The sequence below is a fragment of the Chiloscyllium plagiosum genome, unplaced genomic scaffold, assembly GCF_037043375.1.
Source record: "Chiloscyllium plagiosum isolate Xiang-an unplaced genomic scaffold, Cpla_swu_hap1 HiC_scaffold_10, whole genome shotgun sequence".
NCBI lineage: Eukaryota > Metazoa > Chordata > Chondrichthyes > Orectolobiformes > Hemiscylliidae > Chiloscyllium > Chiloscyllium plagiosum.
The window spans coordinates 24,343,600-24,365,051 of record NW_028270148.1 but is presented as its reverse complement, the minus strand read 5'-3'; the positions used below and the strand labels follow the sequence as shown (position 1 = coordinate 24,365,051).

General features: G+C 39.6%; 1 protein-coding gene across 5 annotated transcripts in view; it reads left to right on the top strand.

The window, feature by feature from the left end:
• birc6 (baculoviral IAP repeat containing 6) overlaps positions 1-21,452 on the top strand; it is a 256,819-nt gene that overhangs the window by 208,869 nt on the left and 26,498 nt on the right. For all 5 annotated transcript variants that reach the window (XM_043695518.2, XM_043695521.2, XM_043695519.2 and 2 more), the window contains 6 exons: positions 1,049-1,259; positions 10,510-10,655; positions 11,771-11,881; positions 15,077-15,294; positions 19,730-19,891; positions 21,288-21,365. In XM_043695518.2, coding sequence (XP_043551453.2) covers positions 1,049-1,259; positions 10,510-10,655; positions 11,771-11,881; positions 15,077-15,294; positions 19,730-19,891; positions 21,288-21,365 — 926 coding nt within the window. The remainder of the gene's footprint in view (positions 1-1,048; positions 1,260-10,509; positions 10,656-11,770; positions 11,882-15,076; positions 15,295-19,729; positions 19,892-21,287; positions 21,366-21,452) is intronic.

The following is a 21,452-nucleotide window of genomic DNA, read 5'->3' as shown; positions in this document are numbered from 1 at the left end:
ATCCCTTCTGAAAGGACCTGTATAAACAAAATTATTTCCCGTTTTTCTTTCTGATATTAGAAGGGAAATTAGTCAGAAATAAATGAGTTGCGGATGCAGTGCAGAGTTTGGTGAACATTATTTTTACAAATGCCTTCATTTAGAATTGATAACTTTTCGTAAAAGATCCTTGCAACCTTGAGAAAATGTTTCAAGATGTTGCTGTTATTGAATACTTTAAGGTTTTTTAAACACTAAATTAGGTAACTTTTTTTTAAGAAATTGAGGCTGAGTGAAGAAGTAGTACTCTCAACATGAGTGGTGACAGATGAGTTATTATCTGCCATTTGTTTGGGCAGCCCCTTAGAATAATACACTGTTACTTGATTTGTATGCTGGAAATTGACATTTCCATTAGCACTGTTAAAGTCGGCACAAACCTGTTGTCTTTGTCAGAATGTAAAAGAAAACCTGTTCAAAAAAAGTGTTTTCGATGGCAGTTTTGCCCTACAGATGTATTTGTTTCAGTCCAATCTTATCCTTTCTTAGTAACTGACTTATATAACAATGAGTATGAGGAACATCAATCCAGTAAAATGGTTTAGCACTTGCAAGTCTGAATCTGAATCCATCCTCAACTATTGGGTTGGAGACCTCATTTGTATGGTCAAGTTTTGTCCTCCAACCTGGTAGGCTCACAAGTTAAAATTGCCTTAAAAATGCACATAGTTCCTCAGATGCCACAGGGTGGTCAATGCACAAAGTGAAAAAAGTTGCATTTGTGCACTTAGGGGAATCACCTTGTAATACTATGTTGGTATAAAAGTTTAGAACGGTTAGAGTGAATATTCCTGTATATCTGGCGATGTAAATTCCCACATTGGGCTATAGCTAACACACACTGTCTCAGATGTAAAACTAAGGAATTCTTCAGGGAAAAAGTGTTCTGTAAGATACATGTCAATTGATTGGGAACTTCTGATGGCTTATTTTGTAAGAAGAGCTATGCTAGAGTTTTACATTGATGCGGGTTGCTTTTAATTTTATCATGTCTCTCATTTCACTGCAGTGCTCGACATGGCCAGACATGTTCCTCTGTATAGATCTCTGCTGGAGTTGCTACGTGCCATTGCTTCATGCATATCCCTTGTGCCTCTTCTTCTGCCTTTGTCTGGTGATAGCAGTGAGGAGGATGACGAGCATTCTGAAACACAGACATCTGTTGGAACTTTACTAGCAAAGATGAAAACGTGTGTGGATACTTACACCAACAGATTAAGGTATGTTCTGGCACTTGATGATAACTAATATTTTGGTGGTCCAAATTGATGTCAACATGCTGTTTTAGGGATCTTTTTGCCATACATTTGTTTTACCCATTTCTCAATCATATGCAATCATATCAAAATATCAATCAACCAGATTTTCTTAAGTGCAAACTTGTTAATACTTCTATTTAAAAAAAGGTGTAATACAGGTTAACACACTTAGTTTGTAACCTGAAAATATAAATGTTTATCCCTTTGACCAAAAACAGAGATGCAAATGCACACACTTGATAAAGGGGAAGAGCAGATTGCTCTTAGGAGAAAACACTTGGCTAATGAATCTTAGTCCTTGAAAGCAAAAAGGATAAGGTTTGAGATTTTCAGGTGGCTTTCTGTCTGACATTCTGGCATGTGTAGATGATTGACAACCAGGTTTGGCAGCTTCCTCTGGGATCTTCGCAGATACAACTTACTTGGGAAGCACTAGTATTAAGAAGCCTTCCAGTTGCTTTTCAACAGGACAGTCAAAGATTCATTGCAAAAAGTTTTTTCCAGAAACAGGAGAACTAAACTGAGAACTCTTTCCCTCCAACAGACAGATCACCAAATTATATTCAAAGCATGAGCTGCAACTTGATAGTCATAAACACAACATGGGTTAACATTAAACAAGTAGTATCACAGGCATATGTGATGTCTTTTCTAAAAAAAAAGTTCCACTGTACATTGTTTGACCTCTTTTAAAACACTGGCACCACCCCCATCTTTTCCTCTGCTACGTCAATGACTGTATCAGCGCTACCTCATGCTCCTACGAGGAGGTTGAGCAGTTCATCCACTTTACTAACACCTTCCACCCCGACCTCAAATTTACCTGGACTGTCTCAGACTCCTCCCTCCCCTTCCTAGACCTCTCCATTTCTATCTCGGACGACCAACTCAACACGGACATTTACTATAAACTGACTGACTCCCACAGCTACCTAGATTACACCTCCTCCCACTCTGTCCCCTGTAAAAACGCCATCCCATATTCCCAATTCCTTCGCCTCCGCCGCATCTGCTCCCAGGAGGACCAATTCCAATACCGAACAACCCAGATGGCCTCCTCCTTCAAAGACCTCAATTTCCCCTCAGACGTGATTGACGATGCCCTCCACTGCATCTCCTCCACTTCCCGCTCCTCCGCCCTTGGACCCCGCCCCTCCAATCGCCACCAGGACAGAACCCCACTGGTCCTCACCTACCACCCCACCAACTTCCCAGATACATCGTATCATCCTTCATCATTTCCGCCACCTCCAAACAGACCCCACCACCAAGGATATATTTCCCTCCCCTCCCCTATCAGCATTCTGGAAAGACCACTCTCTCCGTGGCTCTCTCATCAGATCCACACCCCCCCCACCAACCCAACCTGCACTCCTGGCACCTTCCCCTGCAACCGCAAGAAATGCAAAACTTGCGCCCACAACTCCCCCCCTCTTCCCTCCAAGGCCCCAAGGGATCCTTCCGTATCCATCACAAATTCACCTGCACCTCCACACACATCATTTCCTGCATCCGCTGTACCCGATGTAGCCTCCTATACATTGGGGAGACAGGCCGCCTACTTGCAGAACATTTCAGAGAACACCTCTGGGACACCTGCACTAACCAATCCAACCGCCCCGTGGCTGAACACTTTAACTCCCCCTCCCACTCCACCAAGGACATGCAGGCCCTTGGCCTCCTCCAGTGCCAGACCATGGCAACACGAAACCTGGAGGAAGAGCGCCTCATCTTCCGCCTAGGAACCCTCCAACCACAAGGGATGAATGCAGATTTCTCCAGCTTCCTCATTTCCCCTCCCCCCATCTTTTCTTAGTCCCAACCCTCAGACTCAGCACTGCCTTCTTGACCTGCAATCTTCTTCCCGACCTCTCCGCCCCCACTCCCTCTCTGGCCTATCACCCTCACCTTAACCTCCTTCCACCTATCACATTCCCAAAGCCCCTCCCCCAAGTCCCCCCTCCCTACCTTTTATCTTGGCCTGCTTGGCACACCCTCCTCATTCCTGAAGAAGGGCTTATGCCCGAAACGTCGATTCTCCTGCTCCTTGGATGCTGCCTGACCACCTGCGCTTTTCCAGCAACACCTTTTTCAGCTTTGATCTCTAGCATCTGCAGTCCTCACTTTCTCCTCTTTTAAAACAAACCAGGCATCTCCAGTCCTTCAAACTCCAAACTTCAATCACAACATAACATCATCAAAATCCTTCACCCAAAGGCCTTCATCCTTTTTCTACCCACACTGTTTTCTCTCTGCCAATTCAGCTGAGCAATATTTATATCATTTTTTATATTATCTTTTTCACTTTCTCCTGAAAGAACTGGCACACACTTGCAGAATGAGGTCTGTGTGTGCTATCGGACTAGAGGGGAACAACCACTTCAGTACCGAATCATTGCCACCTGTGCCGTACTCCTTTTTCCTGCTCTTCAAGGACTGCCTATTCATTTCTATGTGGAAGTTAAAGAGCATACTAAACAAAACAGCTTTTTCAAGTATGGTTTCAGAATGAATGCTAAGATGCTACTTGTAAATGAAGCAGGATTAAATTAAATTGGTGTTGATACAACTTGCTCTTTTCATCTATGAATTTTACATCATTGGCTTTTTTAAAAAAAGCCCGGTTGTCAGTTTTCCAAGCTGATCAGGGAAGATTTGATTTCTTAACATGACATGTTTTCAAGACTAAAGTTGGACTGGAATGAACATTTTATTCTTGTTTGACCTGCCACTTTGATTGTGTATTGTTCTAGGTAACAAAGTAAATTCTTCATAAACCACAGGACTATTTGCTTGCTCTTTTCAGCTGAGGTTGTTTGTATTTTTAATTCATGTGTGATAGGAGTTTTTGTATGACGATAGGGCAAAATGTTTCTGAATACAGTAACACATTTCCTAATTCAGAGACAAAAATAAATCACATCACATTTTTAGTGTTGCCAGCTGGAAGCTATTGCATTTACTTAGAACAAATTCTGATTTTGAAAAGTGTATTTTTGACATTTCTTTTGAATTTGATTTTAACCTCTAACAACTATTTCCAATGCGATACATTACTGCTAATAACTGCTAAGCATTTATTTGTTTACTGACACCTACGAGAGTAGGAATATTAAAGTCATGATTTTATTCTTTTGCTCTGTGACATCATGCCTGGCTCTATAGGAGAGGTTTGTTTAAACAGTCTGCTGTTCAGGAGTTCTCATCCAAGTGCCTAATTTTGCTGAACGAGTGTAGAACATTTAGATCCCAGTTAAAGGTGGGATTTGGACTTTAGCCTTATGGCAATCTACTGTAGCTCCTGGCTTGAACACTTCCTATTTCATTTTTTGTTCTTTCACCTTACTGATATTGAGCTCTTATTTCCCATTATCTCCTGGCTGCACTTCACTCAAAAATGTAGCTTCTGACATCAGTCATGTAAATGTCAGTCGCATCTTGGTTCTCCCAACAATTTTTCTAGCTGAAACTGTTTAAAACAATAAATTATGTATTATTACAGGTGGAGTAGTTTTATTTATTAAAGTTTTTAAAATAGCTCTCTATGCAAATCATATCGTAATGTTTACTTTAATGATAATTGTTCACAAATTGACAATTTAACTGTGGAATGGTCTTGGTTTAAACAAGGATTTTTAAAACTCGAATTTTTTTTCCTCTAACTTCAAGGTTGTTATAGTCTGGCTTTTCTATCCCCATACAACATAAGTTAATTTTTCCACTTGTTGACATTTGGCAGGAAGTACTCATGGAATTTTATACGATAATAGTCTTTTTTACATGTGGAGAGGTAGATATCTTGAACAGAGATCAAAAGGTTACAAGAGAAGAATATTGTTTATATTAGAATTTTTTTGTAGCAGAGCATTGATAACTGAAATATACTCATTTAAGTTGATTGGCACTGAACCAGAGAAATGTTTTATTGTAAATTCAACAAGTTGCAACCTGGAATGCTTTGCATGAAAGAATGGCGGAATCAAATTTGATAGAATCATTTGTAAGAGATTTAGATAAATATATAAAGGGGAAACAAAGTTATAATAAGTTCAAGGGAGTTGGGTAGAATAGATTGCTTTACCAAAAAACTGATAGGCATGATAAGCCAAGTGTCCCCCTATGCTTTCTGTTCCTTCACTTGTTTAAGATCACTTGCTCTGTTCACAGAAGTGACACACCTTTACAAGTCATTTACATTTTTACAATTCAATTTCCATGTATGGTTTCATATATTTTCATTTATGATGCTTTAAAATATTGTTTAAATTCAGCAGTCGTGTTTTCCAAAAATATTCAGGTGCAGGAAAGTTCTCTTGCACCACTGGCTTGTCTAAAATTATGGGAGTTGTATAAATTGCCCTATAGTCTCCTACATTATGGTGAACCTGTCAGATTTTCTAAAGTTTAATTTTAATTCGTTCCATTCAGCCAAGTAACTCTCCAAGTGTGTATTATTAAGCTGCAAGTATGTTTCTTAATAAATAAGCAAAATATAACATATTTGTGCAAAGAGCATTTGTGATTAAACAAATGCTCTTTGCACAAATAAATGTTAAATCAAATGTTCTCAATCCTATAAGTAATATGTGACAATTTAATTATATCAACAAAAAACACTCTATCTTATTGCCTTTACAGATATCAGATAATACTTGTTTTTTCCCTTTTGAGTTTGTCTTTTCAAGATGACTTATTGGCTTTTGCCCAGTCTTGCAATGTGCAGGGTATTTTTTTTCCAGTTTTCCCCAGGATCTGAGTGAGTAGGCTGTTGCTGTGGCACTGTTCCATCCGTGTTAACAAGCTTTTGTGCAGCGAATGATAAATCTTTGATTCACATTGAAGCTTGGAGCAATATGTAGACATACATAAGAGCGACAAGAAACAAGCCATGTGCTCCAAGTAGTTCAAGATGACATTTAATTTCCATTCAACCAAACAATCTTAATTGCATCGGTGATTCTGTTCCCATAATCCTTCAACCTGTTTTCCTTTGTTCTTCTGTGCAATCTAATTTTAAGTGTTGCCATTGTTTCTACTTCAGCTACGAACACTAAGTGAATTCCAAAGTTTGCATCTAGCTGTGCAAAGAAGTCTCTCCTGCCAAAGCTAACTATTATGTTTTCATTCTTGTACCTATGGTTCTTTGTCTTGGTTGCTGAACTGCAAGAAACTGCTGTTTCTAACTATCTTATCCCATTTATCTCAAAGTTTTAACACCAATTATGTTTTGTTATATTCTGCATTTTTCTAATGAAAAAACATCCATTCTTTTCAAGTCATTGAGATGTACAGCATGGAAACAGACCCTTCGGTCCAACCCTTCCATGCCGACCAGATATCCCAACCCAATCTAGTCCCACCTGCTAGCACCCGGCCCATATCCCTCCAAACCCAATCCAAATGCCTCTTAAATGTTGCAATTGTACCAGCCTCCACCACTTCCTCTGGCAGCTCATTCCACACATACCACCATCTGTGTGAAAAAGTTGTCCCGTAGGTCTCTTTTATATCTTTCCCCTCTCACCCTAAACCTATGCCCTCACGTCTGGACTCCCTGACCCCAGGGAAAAGACTTTGTCTGTTTACCCTATCCATGCCCGCATAATTTTGTAAACCTCTATAAGGTCACCCTTCAGCCTCCGACGCTCCAGGGAAAACAGCCCCAGCCTGTTCAGCCTCTCCCTGTAGCTCAAATCCTCCAACCCTGGCAACATCCTTGTAAATCTTTTCTGAACCCTTTCAAGTTTCACAACATCTTTCCGATAGGAAGGAGACCAGAATTGCACGTAATATTCCAACAGTGGCCTAACCAATGCCCTGTACAGCCGCAACATGACCTCCCAACTCCTGTACTGAATACTCTGACCAATAAAGGAAAGCATACCAAATGCCGCCTTCACTATCCTATCTACCTGTGACTCCACTTTCAAGGAGCTATGAACCTGCACTCCAAGGTCTCTTTGTTCAGCAACACTGCCTAGGACCTTACCATTAAGTGTAAATCTAGTGAACATGTACAGTGATGCCCTGCCTGAAACCTTGATATGCAGGCATAGTGATTATTTCCGAATGGAATTGGAATGTTAACCTTTATTGTGAGGGCTATGAAGTACAAAGATAGGAGAGCCTTTTTACAGGTGGAAGGGTAAAGTGCAGTGTACAGTTTTGGTCACCTATTTAAGGAAAGATATTTGCATTGACAGAAGGTTGAGCAGGTCGGTTCTAATTTCATTGGAGTTTCGAAGAAATAGGAAGAGGCTTGATCAGGTAGATGTTGAGATGATGTTTCCTTTTGTGGGGAATGCAGAACTTGGTAAACAATTTCAGAGTAATAGGTCACCCATTAACATGCAGGTGAAGGATTTCTCCTGAGTGTCCTTTTGTTTTTTGGAATTCTCTTCCGTGGGATGCTTCCGAGGCTTTGTCAATATCTAACTTAGCCTTGAATGGGACTCTCAACAGGAGAGTCGAGAGTGTGGTGTTGGAAAAGCACAGTGGGTCAGGCAGCATCCGAGGAGCAGGAGAATGTTTCTGGTAAGAGTCCTTCATCAGGAATGAAGGCTCTCAACAGGAGAGTCGAGGGTTATGTGGAATAGGCAGGGAAGAGTTGTGGCCATAATCGGATCAGCTGTCATCATACTGAATAGTAGAGCTGGCATGAGGGGCTAGAAGTTTACTCCTCCTATGTGATTTTATTCCTCCTCCAATGTGGATCACAGTTTTGTGTCCAACTGTCTTAAGGTTTTTGCAGGCATTTGCCTTTATTACAACACAGAGTACTTGAATTGCATTAGGTTTTTGTTTTAAGAGTCTCACCCAATCTGAAGTGTGCCTTTTAGTCATTTATGCACTTGTACTTGTAAATCGCTCTGCACTGATCCTCCTTCCATTGTGTATTCTTCGCCTGCACACCAACAAATTCTTCTGCCCTTTTTTAGTTCATTGCTCCTTACTGACAAAACTTTCATGTTCTGAAATATTAACTATGCCTCCTATTCTGACACTATCTGCATCTGTGACACAGCTTCCTCTTTATACTGTATCTATATTTCCACATATTGAAATATACAGTGACCAGAAGTGACACCTACACTGATCCCATAGCTGAGAGTCTAGTAGTCTCATAATCTTGAATTTTTTGAGAAAAAAACCTTCCACTTTCTTTAATACAATCTTAATATCTTGTACTTTTCTTAAAAATTTGATAGAAAGTGGACAGCCGTTTTTCAATTATCTAACCAATTAGTAATTTTCTAACTTTCTCCTTGGTAAGAGACTCATTGTTCCTGTCCGCTCAAGTGCACACCTGCGTTGCTTCAATTCTTCTCTCAAACTTTTGGGATCAGTCTTTGAAACTACCTTGTGAAGGGCTTAGTATGCTTTCTAAACTTCTGTGGGGCCCAAATAATGTTTGTTAACGAATGTGCTTTTGTTTTAATTGTTGGAAGAAGTAATTTAAAAAGTTGTCTTCAGGCTGCACCTTAATTTTAACTCTTCCAACTTGAGTTCCTTTAAGTAAAATCCATGAAATATTTTCCCCAAAACGTTTCTTGATTGGTTTGCGTGTGTCAAGAAGGAATGTGCTTCAATTACTGAAGACAGGCAGTAATTGAATTACTTGGGTATTCCTATTACCAGTTGTGTTCTCTGGTCATGTTACCTCTGTGGTCCTAGGTTAGGAGGAAGAGATCTTCTAATGAGGAAATGTTGAAAATTTGTCTGTGTGCACTGTTTTAATGGGTGCTTTGAAACATTCAGAATTGTTAGTTTATGTTTTGAACTGTGGATGCTTTGATTTAGAATTTAAGTAGTAAAACTTTAAACCTGCAAGATGCAAGCTAAGCTAAAAAGTAATTTAGCACACCTAGTTATAAAAGGGACTGATGCTGGTTCAATTTGGTTTAATTATTTTGAAGTTGCTTTAAGACTAAATCCAGTTCATTTCACTGTGATAGCAACCAAGCGCTCTTATTTTAGAAAGGGTTAATGGAGCATTATCTGAATATTTATCATTGCAGAACTTGTAATAATTATATTACTGTTTACACTTCATATTCTCCATAATGTGTGAATGTTTTTCTGGAAGTCACAATTTTGATGTTTGCATCACAGGGTTGTAATCTTTTTATTTCACTCTATTTTGCAAGCCTAATTTCCTTTGTCCCACGAACTGCTATGAAGTTACTGAGGTCCTTGGCTCTTAATTCTGTCCTTAAGCCCCAGGCTTTCTAACCCCCACTCTTCTTTAAAAGCTTTGTAAAAGCTTTTGGCCAAGTGTCTCAGTACTTAATGACTTCAAAGCACCTTTTGATTCTTTGAGGCACCGTCAGTATAACTTCTTTGGTGCATGATCTGTCTGAAGTTACAGAGGCAGTGACCACTTAAGGTCATCTTCATTCTTTCAACTGAGAGCAGTGTCTCCCAAGATTCCTTTGTTTGTAAAGGTGCGATAACTACACAAACTCACATTTTCCTTCAGAGGACTGGGCTCTGCAAATGAATATATCAGTCTCCTGCTTCGTCAAAGGGAGCCACATTGCAAGCCCAATGATTTTGTCTAGATTAGCTAAACAGAGGCTGAGCTCAGCTTCAAGTGCACAGTTTATGTACATCAGGTCTGTGCCACTGGTGGTATATTATACAGTTAAAAATGCATGAAGCCCTTCATGAAGTTGAAGCATCTCCGGATGGTGTAATTTTTTTCGAAGTGTGGTGACTTATTATTTCATCGGACTGCAACCCATTTATATTCCCAACAGATACATTGGAATTATCAACTAAGTTGTCTCTTTGTTTTAATAAAAGTGTTATTGCTTTCCGCGAGCTAAAATGTTTCTTCCAGAATTGATGGAAATAATAATTTGATAATTTGGCAGCCAGGTTACCCATGACTGCAATATCATAGTTTTCAAAATGTAACAAACTTCAAACAAGACACAATACTTCTCTGGTTGATACAAGTCTTTGAAGCTTCATTAGCTCATTAGTTAACAAACCTTTGTTGTACACAGAATGTTGTATACTTGGGAATGATTATTACTGCATTGAACGGAGTGTAATTTTACAATGGAAAGATCTCGTGTTGGCTTTACTAACTTAGGTTTTGGGATAGATATTATTATTGATGATATAAACAAAACATGCATATTGGTAACTAAAATAGAACATTTTATTATAAAGCCCAGTAACAGTTACTCTTCATTTCTGGCAGATCTAAGAAAGATAAAAGCAAAGTGGGGTCCAAGAGTGATGCAGCAGAAGCAGAATCTGAAGGATTAACGCTGCTTGTACCTGATATTCAACAAACTGCTGAGATTGTCCAATTGGCAACCAATAGCCTGCGACAGGCAGCCCAAGGTATGACTATCAACTGTTAAGGTGTCCTTTTTGAAGAAGTAATTTCTGGCATCAGCCAGAAGAATTTGATTTAAATAGCCATGGTTTTAGTTTTTTTTTGATAACATTCAGGCAGAGATTTTTTTTTCTGTGAATATTTTATCTTATTGCAGTGCTGATGGCAATGCCCTCTGTCAGACTGCACAGAGAAATATGCAGAATATATTTTCACATTGATTTGATGCTTGTAATATAAAACTTCTCACGATTTATACTATCTTCAATAGAAATCTGTCTTTCTCTCTTCCTCTACCACCTCCATCCAAAGAAATGTTAATTTGAGAATCTTTAATCCAAGTTCTATCCATTTCTGTTGGGAATTGAGCTCTGCAGACATTCATGTACAAAGAGAATACAGTATAACTGCACTTCCTTTACTTTTGGGAGACTGCAACATTTTATAAGACTCATTCTCTTCAATTTGCTGTACAGAGTAAATTTTTAAAGTAACTGACGTTAGCCTCCTTAACTATTAGTCTATGTTTCCCTTGTTTTGTATGTAGGTTTTGACTTGCTAGCAAGTGTGGGCTGTGGATCACTGCCATCTAGCTAATGTGCAAGACTTGATTGTGTTTTCACAACAGAAGTATTTTATAGTCAGTGCACTATGCATTGCAGCTGAGCCAGATCCTCTTTGTGTCTGCATGCAATTACAGGAAAAGGTACTGACTGGTAGTGAACAGCAGCAGGATTTCCAGTCTGTGTTTCATATTCCTAACCCAAGAATACCGAGCTGAAATTGTCCAGCTACTGTGCCAACTGAGACCACTTAACTCCAACATGAGATCAAACTAAAGAAAAGGAACTTGCATTTGTATAGTATCTGGGGACAATTCTGTAACTGTACAGCTTATTTGTAAACATGGAATTTACAGTACAAACAGGCCATTCAGCTCAACTGATCAATGCCACTCTTTGTGCTCCATGTGAGCCATCTTGCACCCCTGCTGTTCCAACCGTATCAGTATCTCTTTCTGTTCATTGCTTCCTTTTATTTAAACTGCGAGTGAGGATTCAGAGATCTCAGCGCCATATTGGATTTGCTCCTGTATTCATTCCCTGACCCACTGTTTCAGAAAAGAAAATTGCTGAATCAACAAAGAAGGCAATGGTAAGACCGAGACCTTTAGCAGTCACACGTTCTCTGGAGGAAAAGTATGTCGCTGCAATGAAAAAACTGCAATTCGGTACGTTTACTTTAATGTGTGTAAAAGGATCTGAATCGGAACAAATGGAATTTCCTGTAAATAATGCTTTATGTAATTAAATCTCTTTTGCGTCATTCTCTCAATAGCTTAGTGATCAATACAGTACGTGATACAGATGTCACAGTTGATGGCAGCATACTTTAGCCGGGAGGTCAAGGCCAGGGTTCCTTCTGTTGATAGCAATCGAACAGTCTTGAAGTTGTGCTCGTAAATGTTGAGCCAAGTTTGAACTTAGCTGCTACTGCATTTCCCTATGAGTCTTTGAGTCAGCACCTGAATGGTTATTGAAAGCTATGGAATTTTAAACGTAGTTGTTGCTTTCTGGGTGATAATTAAAAGGTGACAGCAAAGGCCTAGAAAGCATAATTCTTTTTACCAGGAATGGATTTCTCTAAGTCACTACACTTTGGGGCATTGCATTTTAGATTTATTTTTGAATTTATCATTGGTTTGGAAACATGGGCATTTTAAAGTCACTTTCCTAGAAATTGCCTTTTGACCATATACATCACTGACAAATTTCCCCTCTAAGTTGTGTTGTGACCCAGCTGTCTGGAACATATCTCAGTGCAAGAAACAGGACACATGTAACAAAGTAAAATTACAGGAAATTTGGATTTTGCTATAAATGGTAAGCTTTGCACTTTATTCTGGATTAGACTGTATTTGAGTATGGGTTTTGCATTTATGGAGTACACAAGCATTTCAATTTTCAGATGAATAAACATTAAGTATATTCACATACATTGATGCATTTATGTAATCATACAGTTTTTATAAATCAAAATAGCTGCGTTTTGAGAATTAATTCTCCAGAGTAAATGCCTTATCATGAAATAAATGTGAAAACTTATGAATGAGAAAAAAAATTAAAATGTTGAGAGCAGTTATAGAGAAGTGATTAATAGACTGCTCTTTAAAATCATTGATGCAGACGTATTTCCCCTGCCATCAGGGAATTGAAATAATAATTACTTCTAAACCTTTATTGTACCCTGACGTGCATAGCACAGATAGTAAAAAGCAGGCAATATTTAGAATATCTAGGTTGTGTACACAGAACTTGCCTCCTTTTATTATTGTGCATTAAGTGTTCTGTACCCGACTGTCTGCCTACCTATTATTCTACCTGTGATCTTAAGTAAGTTTCTGTGCAGCAGATCTGCTTGGTTGTATATATGATCCTGAGATCACCTGAACGGCTTTAAAATTCTGCATCCTGATCTTTGCCACTGCAGATCTGATACTATAAGCAAATTTGTGACAATATACTCATTTCTGAGAATTGATTGGTCTAACAAAAATGATGCACTGAATTTATTAAAAGCCAGGATTTTGGATTTTTGTTCTCCTTGCCCCACTACCTCCAGGTAAAGATTGCTGCTCTGTTTCAAATGCTGTTTAGAGAATTTATTACCTTGCATAACCTCAGACTATGCTTGATGCTTTACAACCATTGAAGTATAGTTATTGCTATATTGTAGGAGACAGGTAGTCAGGGCAACTTGATGCTCACATGTTCTTTTAGAGTACTGAAAATGAGATGGCCATTTTTTTCTGGTCCTTAAACTTGTGAGCAACCTATTTGAGATGCATTTCTAATTAGTTATTAAATGTGCTATGCAGATTCTTATTATTATTACTACATGAAAATTTGAGTGCTAAAGTAGGGAAAAAATGAATTTTAGATTTTCTGTGAAGATCAGGCCTGTGTTTTTCTGAAGATTAATAAATAATTACGAGCATTGTGTTTGAAACAGCATCCAAAAGAACTCAATTTCAGCTGGGCACAAGGCAAGATAGTTGCTAAAGTGTTTGCTGACTTGAAGTTCATAACTGAAAATGTGTTGCTGGAAAAGCGCAGCAGGTCAGGCAGCATCCAGGGAACAGGAGAATCGATGTTTCGGGCATAAGCCCTTCTTCAGGAAGACTTATGCCCGAAACGTCGATTCTCCTGTTCCTTGGATGCTGCCTGACCTGCTGCGCTTTTCCAGCAACACATTTTTCAGCTCTGATCTCCAGCATCTGCAGACCTCACTTTCTCCATGAAGTTCATAACTACCAGGGAGAGAAGGAGCCAGAAGCAGTTTCATGCAGGGGATGGGTCCCATAACAGCAGAGGTGCTGTGATCAGTTTCTAGTAAGTCAGTGCTGGAAAGAAGTCCCAAAAGTCAGTGAGGAGAAAGTCTTCTGCTTCTGGGACCAGGTGGTGTCAGAGGAAGGCATCTTACAAGGTTGTTGAAGACATGACTTTAGCGAATCTCTGTTAAGTATTAATGAGCTCAATTAATAGTTTGTTTCAAGGCTCCTGGAGACCAACATTAACTGAAAGAAATAGCATCAAGTGAACATAGAATCATAGAGATGTACAGCATGGAAACCGACCCTTTGGTCCAACCCGTCCATGTCGACCAGATATCCTAATCCAATCTAGTCCCACCTGCCAGCAATTGATTTACGGCCATGGCAGCTCAGAAATTAGCTTTATCCTTGAGATAGAAATGATTGTTTGCTAATGTTTGAGAGTTTATAAGAATGTTACTTGGATAAAAGAGGTGAATCCATCTCTTTGGCGTTTGAAATTAGATTGATTCAATTGTAATTATTTTTAATTTTTAAAATGTCATGCATGGAATGTGAGCATCACTGGCTAGACCAGCATTTATTCCCCATCCCTGATTGTCGAGGGGGAATTTAAAAGTCGACCACATTGCTTTGGGTCTAAAGTTAAATGTAGGCCAGACCAGATAAGGATGGCAGATTTCCTTCCTGAAAGAGGGTTAGCAAATCAGATGAGTTTTTTAAACAATAATCAACTGTGGTTACATAGTCACCATTAGTCTAGCTTTCAGTTCCCAATTTCATTGAATTCAAATGTCACCACTTACAAATATGAGGGTCAAAACCATTTAATCTAGAACATCAGCCTGATTTTCTGGATTGCTGGTGCACTAACGTTATCATTTTGCCACCACTTCTACCAAACATAATATAGATTGTGTGTTTGACAACCAGAAAAACTGTACAACCTAAGCTCACTTTCCAGCTCTTGATCCCATGACCCTGTAGGCTATGGCATTTCATTTTTCTGATTGTTTATTGGTTGATGATATTTTGTGTTTAAAGCATCATCTCAAATTTTCTCCCGAAACTTAAAAATGGTTTTCTTTTTAGATACTGCTGAGATGGTCACAGAAGATGATGATGGAAAATTGATCTTCAAAGTAAATTACCATTATATGTCTCAGGTGAAGAATGCCAGCGATGCTAACAGTGCTGCCAGAGCTAGACGCCTTGCACAAGAGGCTGTCACACTCTCAACATCTCTGCCTCTTTCCTCTTCATCCAGTGTGTTTGTGCGCTGTGATGAGGAGAGATTGGATATCATGAAAGTGAGTAAAAAATAATGAAGCTGAAATAGTTTATTTTGTTAAAATTTAAACTATTTTTCTAATCAACCTGTTCAGAAATGTTATTACATAACTTTGGAGCAGGTGGAAATTGAACCAGCCCCCCTCATCTAGGCGAAGGGCACTGCAACTGCACCACAAGAGGGCTCTTGACATGGTCTATGCACATTCATATTCCTTGAAGTAAATCCCAGTGTTTCCTATAAATTTATTCAAAATGTTCATTGTTCATTACGAACATTCAAATGTCTCATATTCAAAACCATTCAGTTATGGTTGTGCTATTGCAAGAGGCTTTGAAAAGCTTTGAGGACAGAAGGAGGAAATGTATCTGCATCAGTAAACCTGTGCAATACTCTCACATTGTCACCAGCTGCAGATGTGCCGTTCGTTGCTAATCACCTGTCCAATCTATTTCCCAGAAAATTTGCAACCTATGACTTAAAACTAAGAGTTATAGATGGGGGCAGGGAAATTATGATGCTGTGAGGCATGACTTAGGATGTGCCTGGAAAAGTAAGCTTCAAGGCAAGGGTGTAATTGATATGTGGAGCTTGTTCAAGGAGCAACTATTGAGTGTCCTTGATAAGTATGTGCCCGTCAGGCAGGGAGGAAAGGGTCGTGTGAGGGAGCCGTGGTTTAATAAGGAATTGGAATCCCTTGTTAAATGGAAGAGGGCGGCCTATGTAAAGATGAGGAGTGAAGGTTCAATTGGGGCGATTGAGAGTTATAAGGTAGCCAGGAAGGACCTGAAGAGAGAGCTAAGAGCAGCAAGAAGGGGACATGAAAGGTCCTTAGTTGGTAGGATTAGGGAAAACCCTAAGGCTTTCTATAGGTATGTCAGGAATAAAAGAATGACTAGGGTAGGAATAGGTCCAGTCAAGGATAGTAGTGGGAAGTTGCGTGTGGAGGCTGAAGAGATTGGGGAGACACTGAATGAATACTTTTCGTCAGTATTCAATCAGGAACAGGACATTGTTGTCAATGTGAGTACTGAGTCACAATTAAGTAGAATGGATGGCTTTGAGGTATGTAGGGAAGAGGTGTTGGAAATTCTGGAAAGGGTGAAAATAGATAAGTCCCCTGGGCCTGATGGCATTTATCCTAGGATTCTCTGGGAAGCAAGGGAGGAGATTGCAGAGCCATTGGCCTTGATTTTTATGTCCTCTTTGTCTACTGGAGTAGTGCCAGAAGATTGGAGGCTAGCAAATGTGGTTCCCTTGTTCAAGAAGGGGAGTAGGGATAACCCTAGTAACTATAGGCCGGTGAGTCTCACTTCTGTTGTGGGCAAAATCTTAGAGAGAATTGTAAGGGATAGGATTTATGAACATCTGGATAGGAATAATGTGATCAAGGATAGTCAGCATGGTTTTGTGAAGGGCAGGTCCTGCCTCACAAACCTTATTGAATTCTTTGAGAAGGTGACTAAGGAGGTGGACGAGGGGAAAGCAGTAGATGTGGTGTATATGGATTTTAGTAAGGCGTTTGATAAGGTTCCCCATGGTAGACTACTGCAAAAAATACGGAGGTATGGCATTGAGGGTGAGTTGGAGGTTTGGATTAGGAGTTGGCTGGCTGGAAGAAGACAGAGGGTAGTAGTTGATGGCAAAGGTTCATCTTGGAGTGCCGTCACTAGCGGTGTTCTGCAAGGATCTGTTTTGGGACCATTGCTGTTTGTCATTTTTATAAATGACCTGGAGGAGGGGTTAGAAAGTTGGGTGAGCAAGTTTGCGGATGATACGAAAGTCGGAGGAGTTGTAGACAGTGAGGAAGGATGTGGCAGGTTACAGCGGGATATAGATAAGCTGCAGAACTGGGCAGAAAGGTGGCAAATGGAGTTCAATGTAGCTAAGTGTGAGGTGATTCACTTTGGTAAGAGTAATAAAAAGATGGGGTACTGGGCTAACGGTCGGATACTTGGTAGTGTGGATGAGCAGAGGGATCTTGGTGTCCATGTACACAAATCTTTGAAAGTTGCCACCCAGGTAAATAGTACGGTGAAGAAGGCATATGGCGTACTGGCTTTTATTGGTAGAGGAATTGAGTTCCGGAGTACTGAGGTCATGTTGCAGTTGTATAAGACTCTGGTGCGGCCACATCTGGAGTATTGTGTGCAGTTTTGGTCGCCATACTATAGGAAGGATGTGGAGGCACTGGAACGGGTGCAGAGGAGGTTTACCAGGATGTTGCCTGGTATGGTAGAAAGATCGTATGAGGAAAGGCTGAGGCACTTGGGGTTGTTTTCATTGAAGAAAAGAAGGTTTAGGGGTGACTTGATAGAGGTGTATAAGATGATTAGGGGTTTAGATAAGGTCGACAGTGAGAATCTTTTTCCTCGTATGGAGTCAGCTATTACAAGGGGGCATAGCTTTAAATTAAGGGGGGGTAGATATAGGACTGATGTTAGGGGTAGGTTCTTTACTCAGCGAGTCGTGAGTTCATGGAATGCCCTGCCAGTAGCAGTGGTGGACTCTCCCTCATTATGGGCATTTAAGCGGGCATTGGATAGGCATATGGAGGATAGTGGGCTAGTATAGGTTAGGTGGGCTTGGATCGGTGCAACATCGAGGGCCGAAGGGCCTGTACTGCGCTGTTTTCTTCTATGTTCTATGTTCTTACTATTAAGTATCTTGCAATATGAATAAATGTTATGTTTAAAAGTTTTGTTTTAATTTCCATTCATTAATGTATTGAGGATAAGGATAAAAGCTGAAATGTTTGCTTTAATTAAAAGGTGAACTTCATGTTGTAATGAACCATGGTTTGCAGCCATCTAGTATTAGTACAGTTAAATCAGCACCATTTATATGAAACTAAAGAGGTGGGGATACAACCACTGTGCCATAGGGGTGTGTCCCTGTTTACTCTTTATAAAACTAAAACCTAAATCAAGCTAGACAGGCCTTCATGGGGCACTGTAACAAAAACTGCTAACGAAACTTACCAAAATTAAACAAAATTATTTTTACCAGGGTGAAGATGCACCCCTTGCAATGCCACCCTTCTTCCTCGATATAGGTATTTTTAATTAACCAGTGGTACTGGAAGAGCACAACAATTCAGGCAGCATCCGACGAGCAGCAAAATTGACGTTTCGGGCAAAAGCCCTTCATCAGGAGTAAAAGACGTCGATTTTGCTGCTCGTCGGATGCTGCCTGAATTGCTGTGCTCTTCCAGCACTACTGATCCAGAATCTGGTTTTCAGCATCTGCAGTCATTGTTTTTACCCCATTTTTAATTAACCAGTTCACTCATCTTATGATACACCTGGACTTGAACCCGAGCCTGCTGGCTTAGAGGTAGGACATTGCCACTGCACCACAAGATATTTTTATATTGTTAAATGTTAAACATCAATGGGAAGACAATGGCCTACTGGTATTATCACTGCACTGTTAATCCAGAGATCCAGGTAATGATCTGGAGGCTGGGTTTGAATTCTACCATAGCAAATGGTAAACTTGAATTCAATAAAAATTTGGAATCAAGGGTCTGATGACCACAAAGCCATTGTCAGTTGTCGAGAAAAAAATCCATCTGGTTCACTGATGTCCTTTAGGGAAGGAAACTGCCATCTTCACCTGGTCTGAACTATATGTGACTGCAGACCCACAAAGAATCCTCTGAGATGGGCAATAAATTACACTCTGGGCAATTATATTCCCATGAATGAATTTTAAAAAACACACCTTTTGGAGCAGGTGGGACGTGAACCCAGGTAACTTTACTCAGAGGTGGTCAGTACCATTACACTATAGGAGTGCTTATCTTACTATTTTCTAATCAACTTGTTCAGCGATGTTAGTACACACCTTTAAAACAGATGAATCCTGAATTCAGGCCTCCTTGCTCCAAGATAGGACACTACCATTGCACCATCATCTTCAACCTTTTTATACTGAGTCCAAGAGCCGATTTGGTTAATATTGGTAAAGGCTGAATCCCAAGTGAATTTTAATGAGAAGAAATACTTGGTTTCACAAGTTGTACTTTATTACATTATAGCAATCAGGTACACCTTACATTGGCTAGTTGCTCATGATAAATAAAATGATCAGGAGACAATGATGGCAATTTAGCTTCATCAGGGCCAAAAGGAGTTGGAATCTTCTCTCCACCCAAGGCTATATGACCTCATTCAATTGTGTGGAACTTAATCCAGTTTCCAATATGAATCCTTTCAGCACTATCACATTATACAACACTGGATGTGACAGAAGATATGATTTTAGAAGTTGCTGCATTATTGGGTTTCAATGACAATTAAATTTTATAATCAGTTTCTGGAGATGTTGTGTTAGATTTATGCAATTATTTCTTAATGTATGTCAGCTTTCTCTGAAAATTTAGAAGGTAAACTGTCAATAAATATGCTGGAATTAGTTTGGTTTTGATGACTCATTCTTCCCTCTATCAGGTTCTTATCACAGGACCATCCGATACACCTTATGCAAATGGTTGTTTTGAATTTGATGTATATTTTCCCCAAGATTATCCAAATTCTCCTCCACTTGTAAACCTGGAAACCACAGGAGGACACAGTGTACGATTTAACCCAAACCTTTACAATGATGGAAAGGTAAGGAAAGAGATTGGAGGTCATTTGTGTTCAAATAAAGCTGGGTTTGTTCAGCAATCCTGTAAAACTAACTTCTGCTTTGTACAGCAAAGATAAACATATAACATTTACATAGGTGATTTGTCATTGTAAGATAGTGCTGTGAAATCTACTTAAAGGTCAGGTTTTTGACTGGATAAAGCAAGTAAATTTCCATGTCATAAAAATGATTTTGAATCTGTGATAAGTAAAAGGAGGCCATCACTACAGTCAACTTTTAGTCATGGACTTGTAGATATATGTGAAAAGAATGAACAGAATTATCCATTTTATAATCTACATTCTGAATTTATAAATGGTATATATTTTGTGCAAATAGACTTTTTGCATTTCTGGCTCAATTTTCTACTGCCAGCACTTGTGTTACTAATTTGAGTTAGTTGTGATAGCAACACAAGGGGAAGAATGGTTCAAAACACTGAGAGGTAAGTTTTGTCTGATGTCAGGATTTTGACATATGGGGTGGAATTTAATCCAGTCAAGAAAGGTCTTACCCACATCCTGGAGAGCTGGCCTTGTTACTTCCTCTGAGAATGGCTAAAGTGCCGATCAGAAATTTAACTGGGCAGCAGAAGGCTTTGCCCAAAGGGCTGGAAATGGAATCCAGCCTCTGCCCCACTCTTGTGACCTGACAGCCAATCAGTCAGCATCTACCCATTGTGGACAGGACCAGCAGAAGTGGTGACAGATACCAACAATATGTCCACCAGAGACTCAATCCATAGGGGAGTGTGTGGAATAAGGGTTATGGGGAGGTGTGGAGTCATCTACAGAAAGGTCAGGAGGTAGCTTTCAGCAGCAGTAACTCTTTCCTCCCTCCCCCCCGCCCACATGATACTCAATTCCTCAATCTGGTGATGAGTGCCAGACAATTTTCCCCTGTGCTCCAAACATGCTGCAAAGAAGGGCATTAAATTCCACACTCAATACCTAGGCTATTTGGATCTGAGTGCCCTTGTTCATTCTCCACAGCTTCTTACTTTGCAATGGTTCTGCATTCTTTATCCCTCAAGCGTGATTTATTCTCAAATTTATTCTCATTTTAAATTGCTCAGTTGTAACAGCTCTTAAACTTAAAATTAACCCAAGATTACTTCCTCTCATAGCTAAGATCAGTAAAGTGGTCTTCCTTTTGACATGTGTGTCAAGTTTATTATGTACTGCTGATGCAAAATGACATACAAACTGTAGGATTTAAGACATTAAAAATAATTTGCACTTCAGTGTTGAATAATTCAGTGGCCAATTACTCTCAGAATCTGTTGGGATGAAATCTTGCCAAGTCCCACAGAATCCTTGAGCAATGTGGCAAAGTAATTGTGTGTCTCTGTGACTCTTGGCATGATCTTTTTTCCAGGTCTGTTTAAGCATTCTCAACACCTGGCATGGAAGACCTGAGGAGAAGTGGAATCCTCAAACATCTAGTTTTTTGCAAGTAAGCAGAAAGTATTTGGTATTCATTAGGGTAGTATGGTCTTTGATAAATAAAATGTCCTTAAATCTAATAGTATTGTTCATCCTA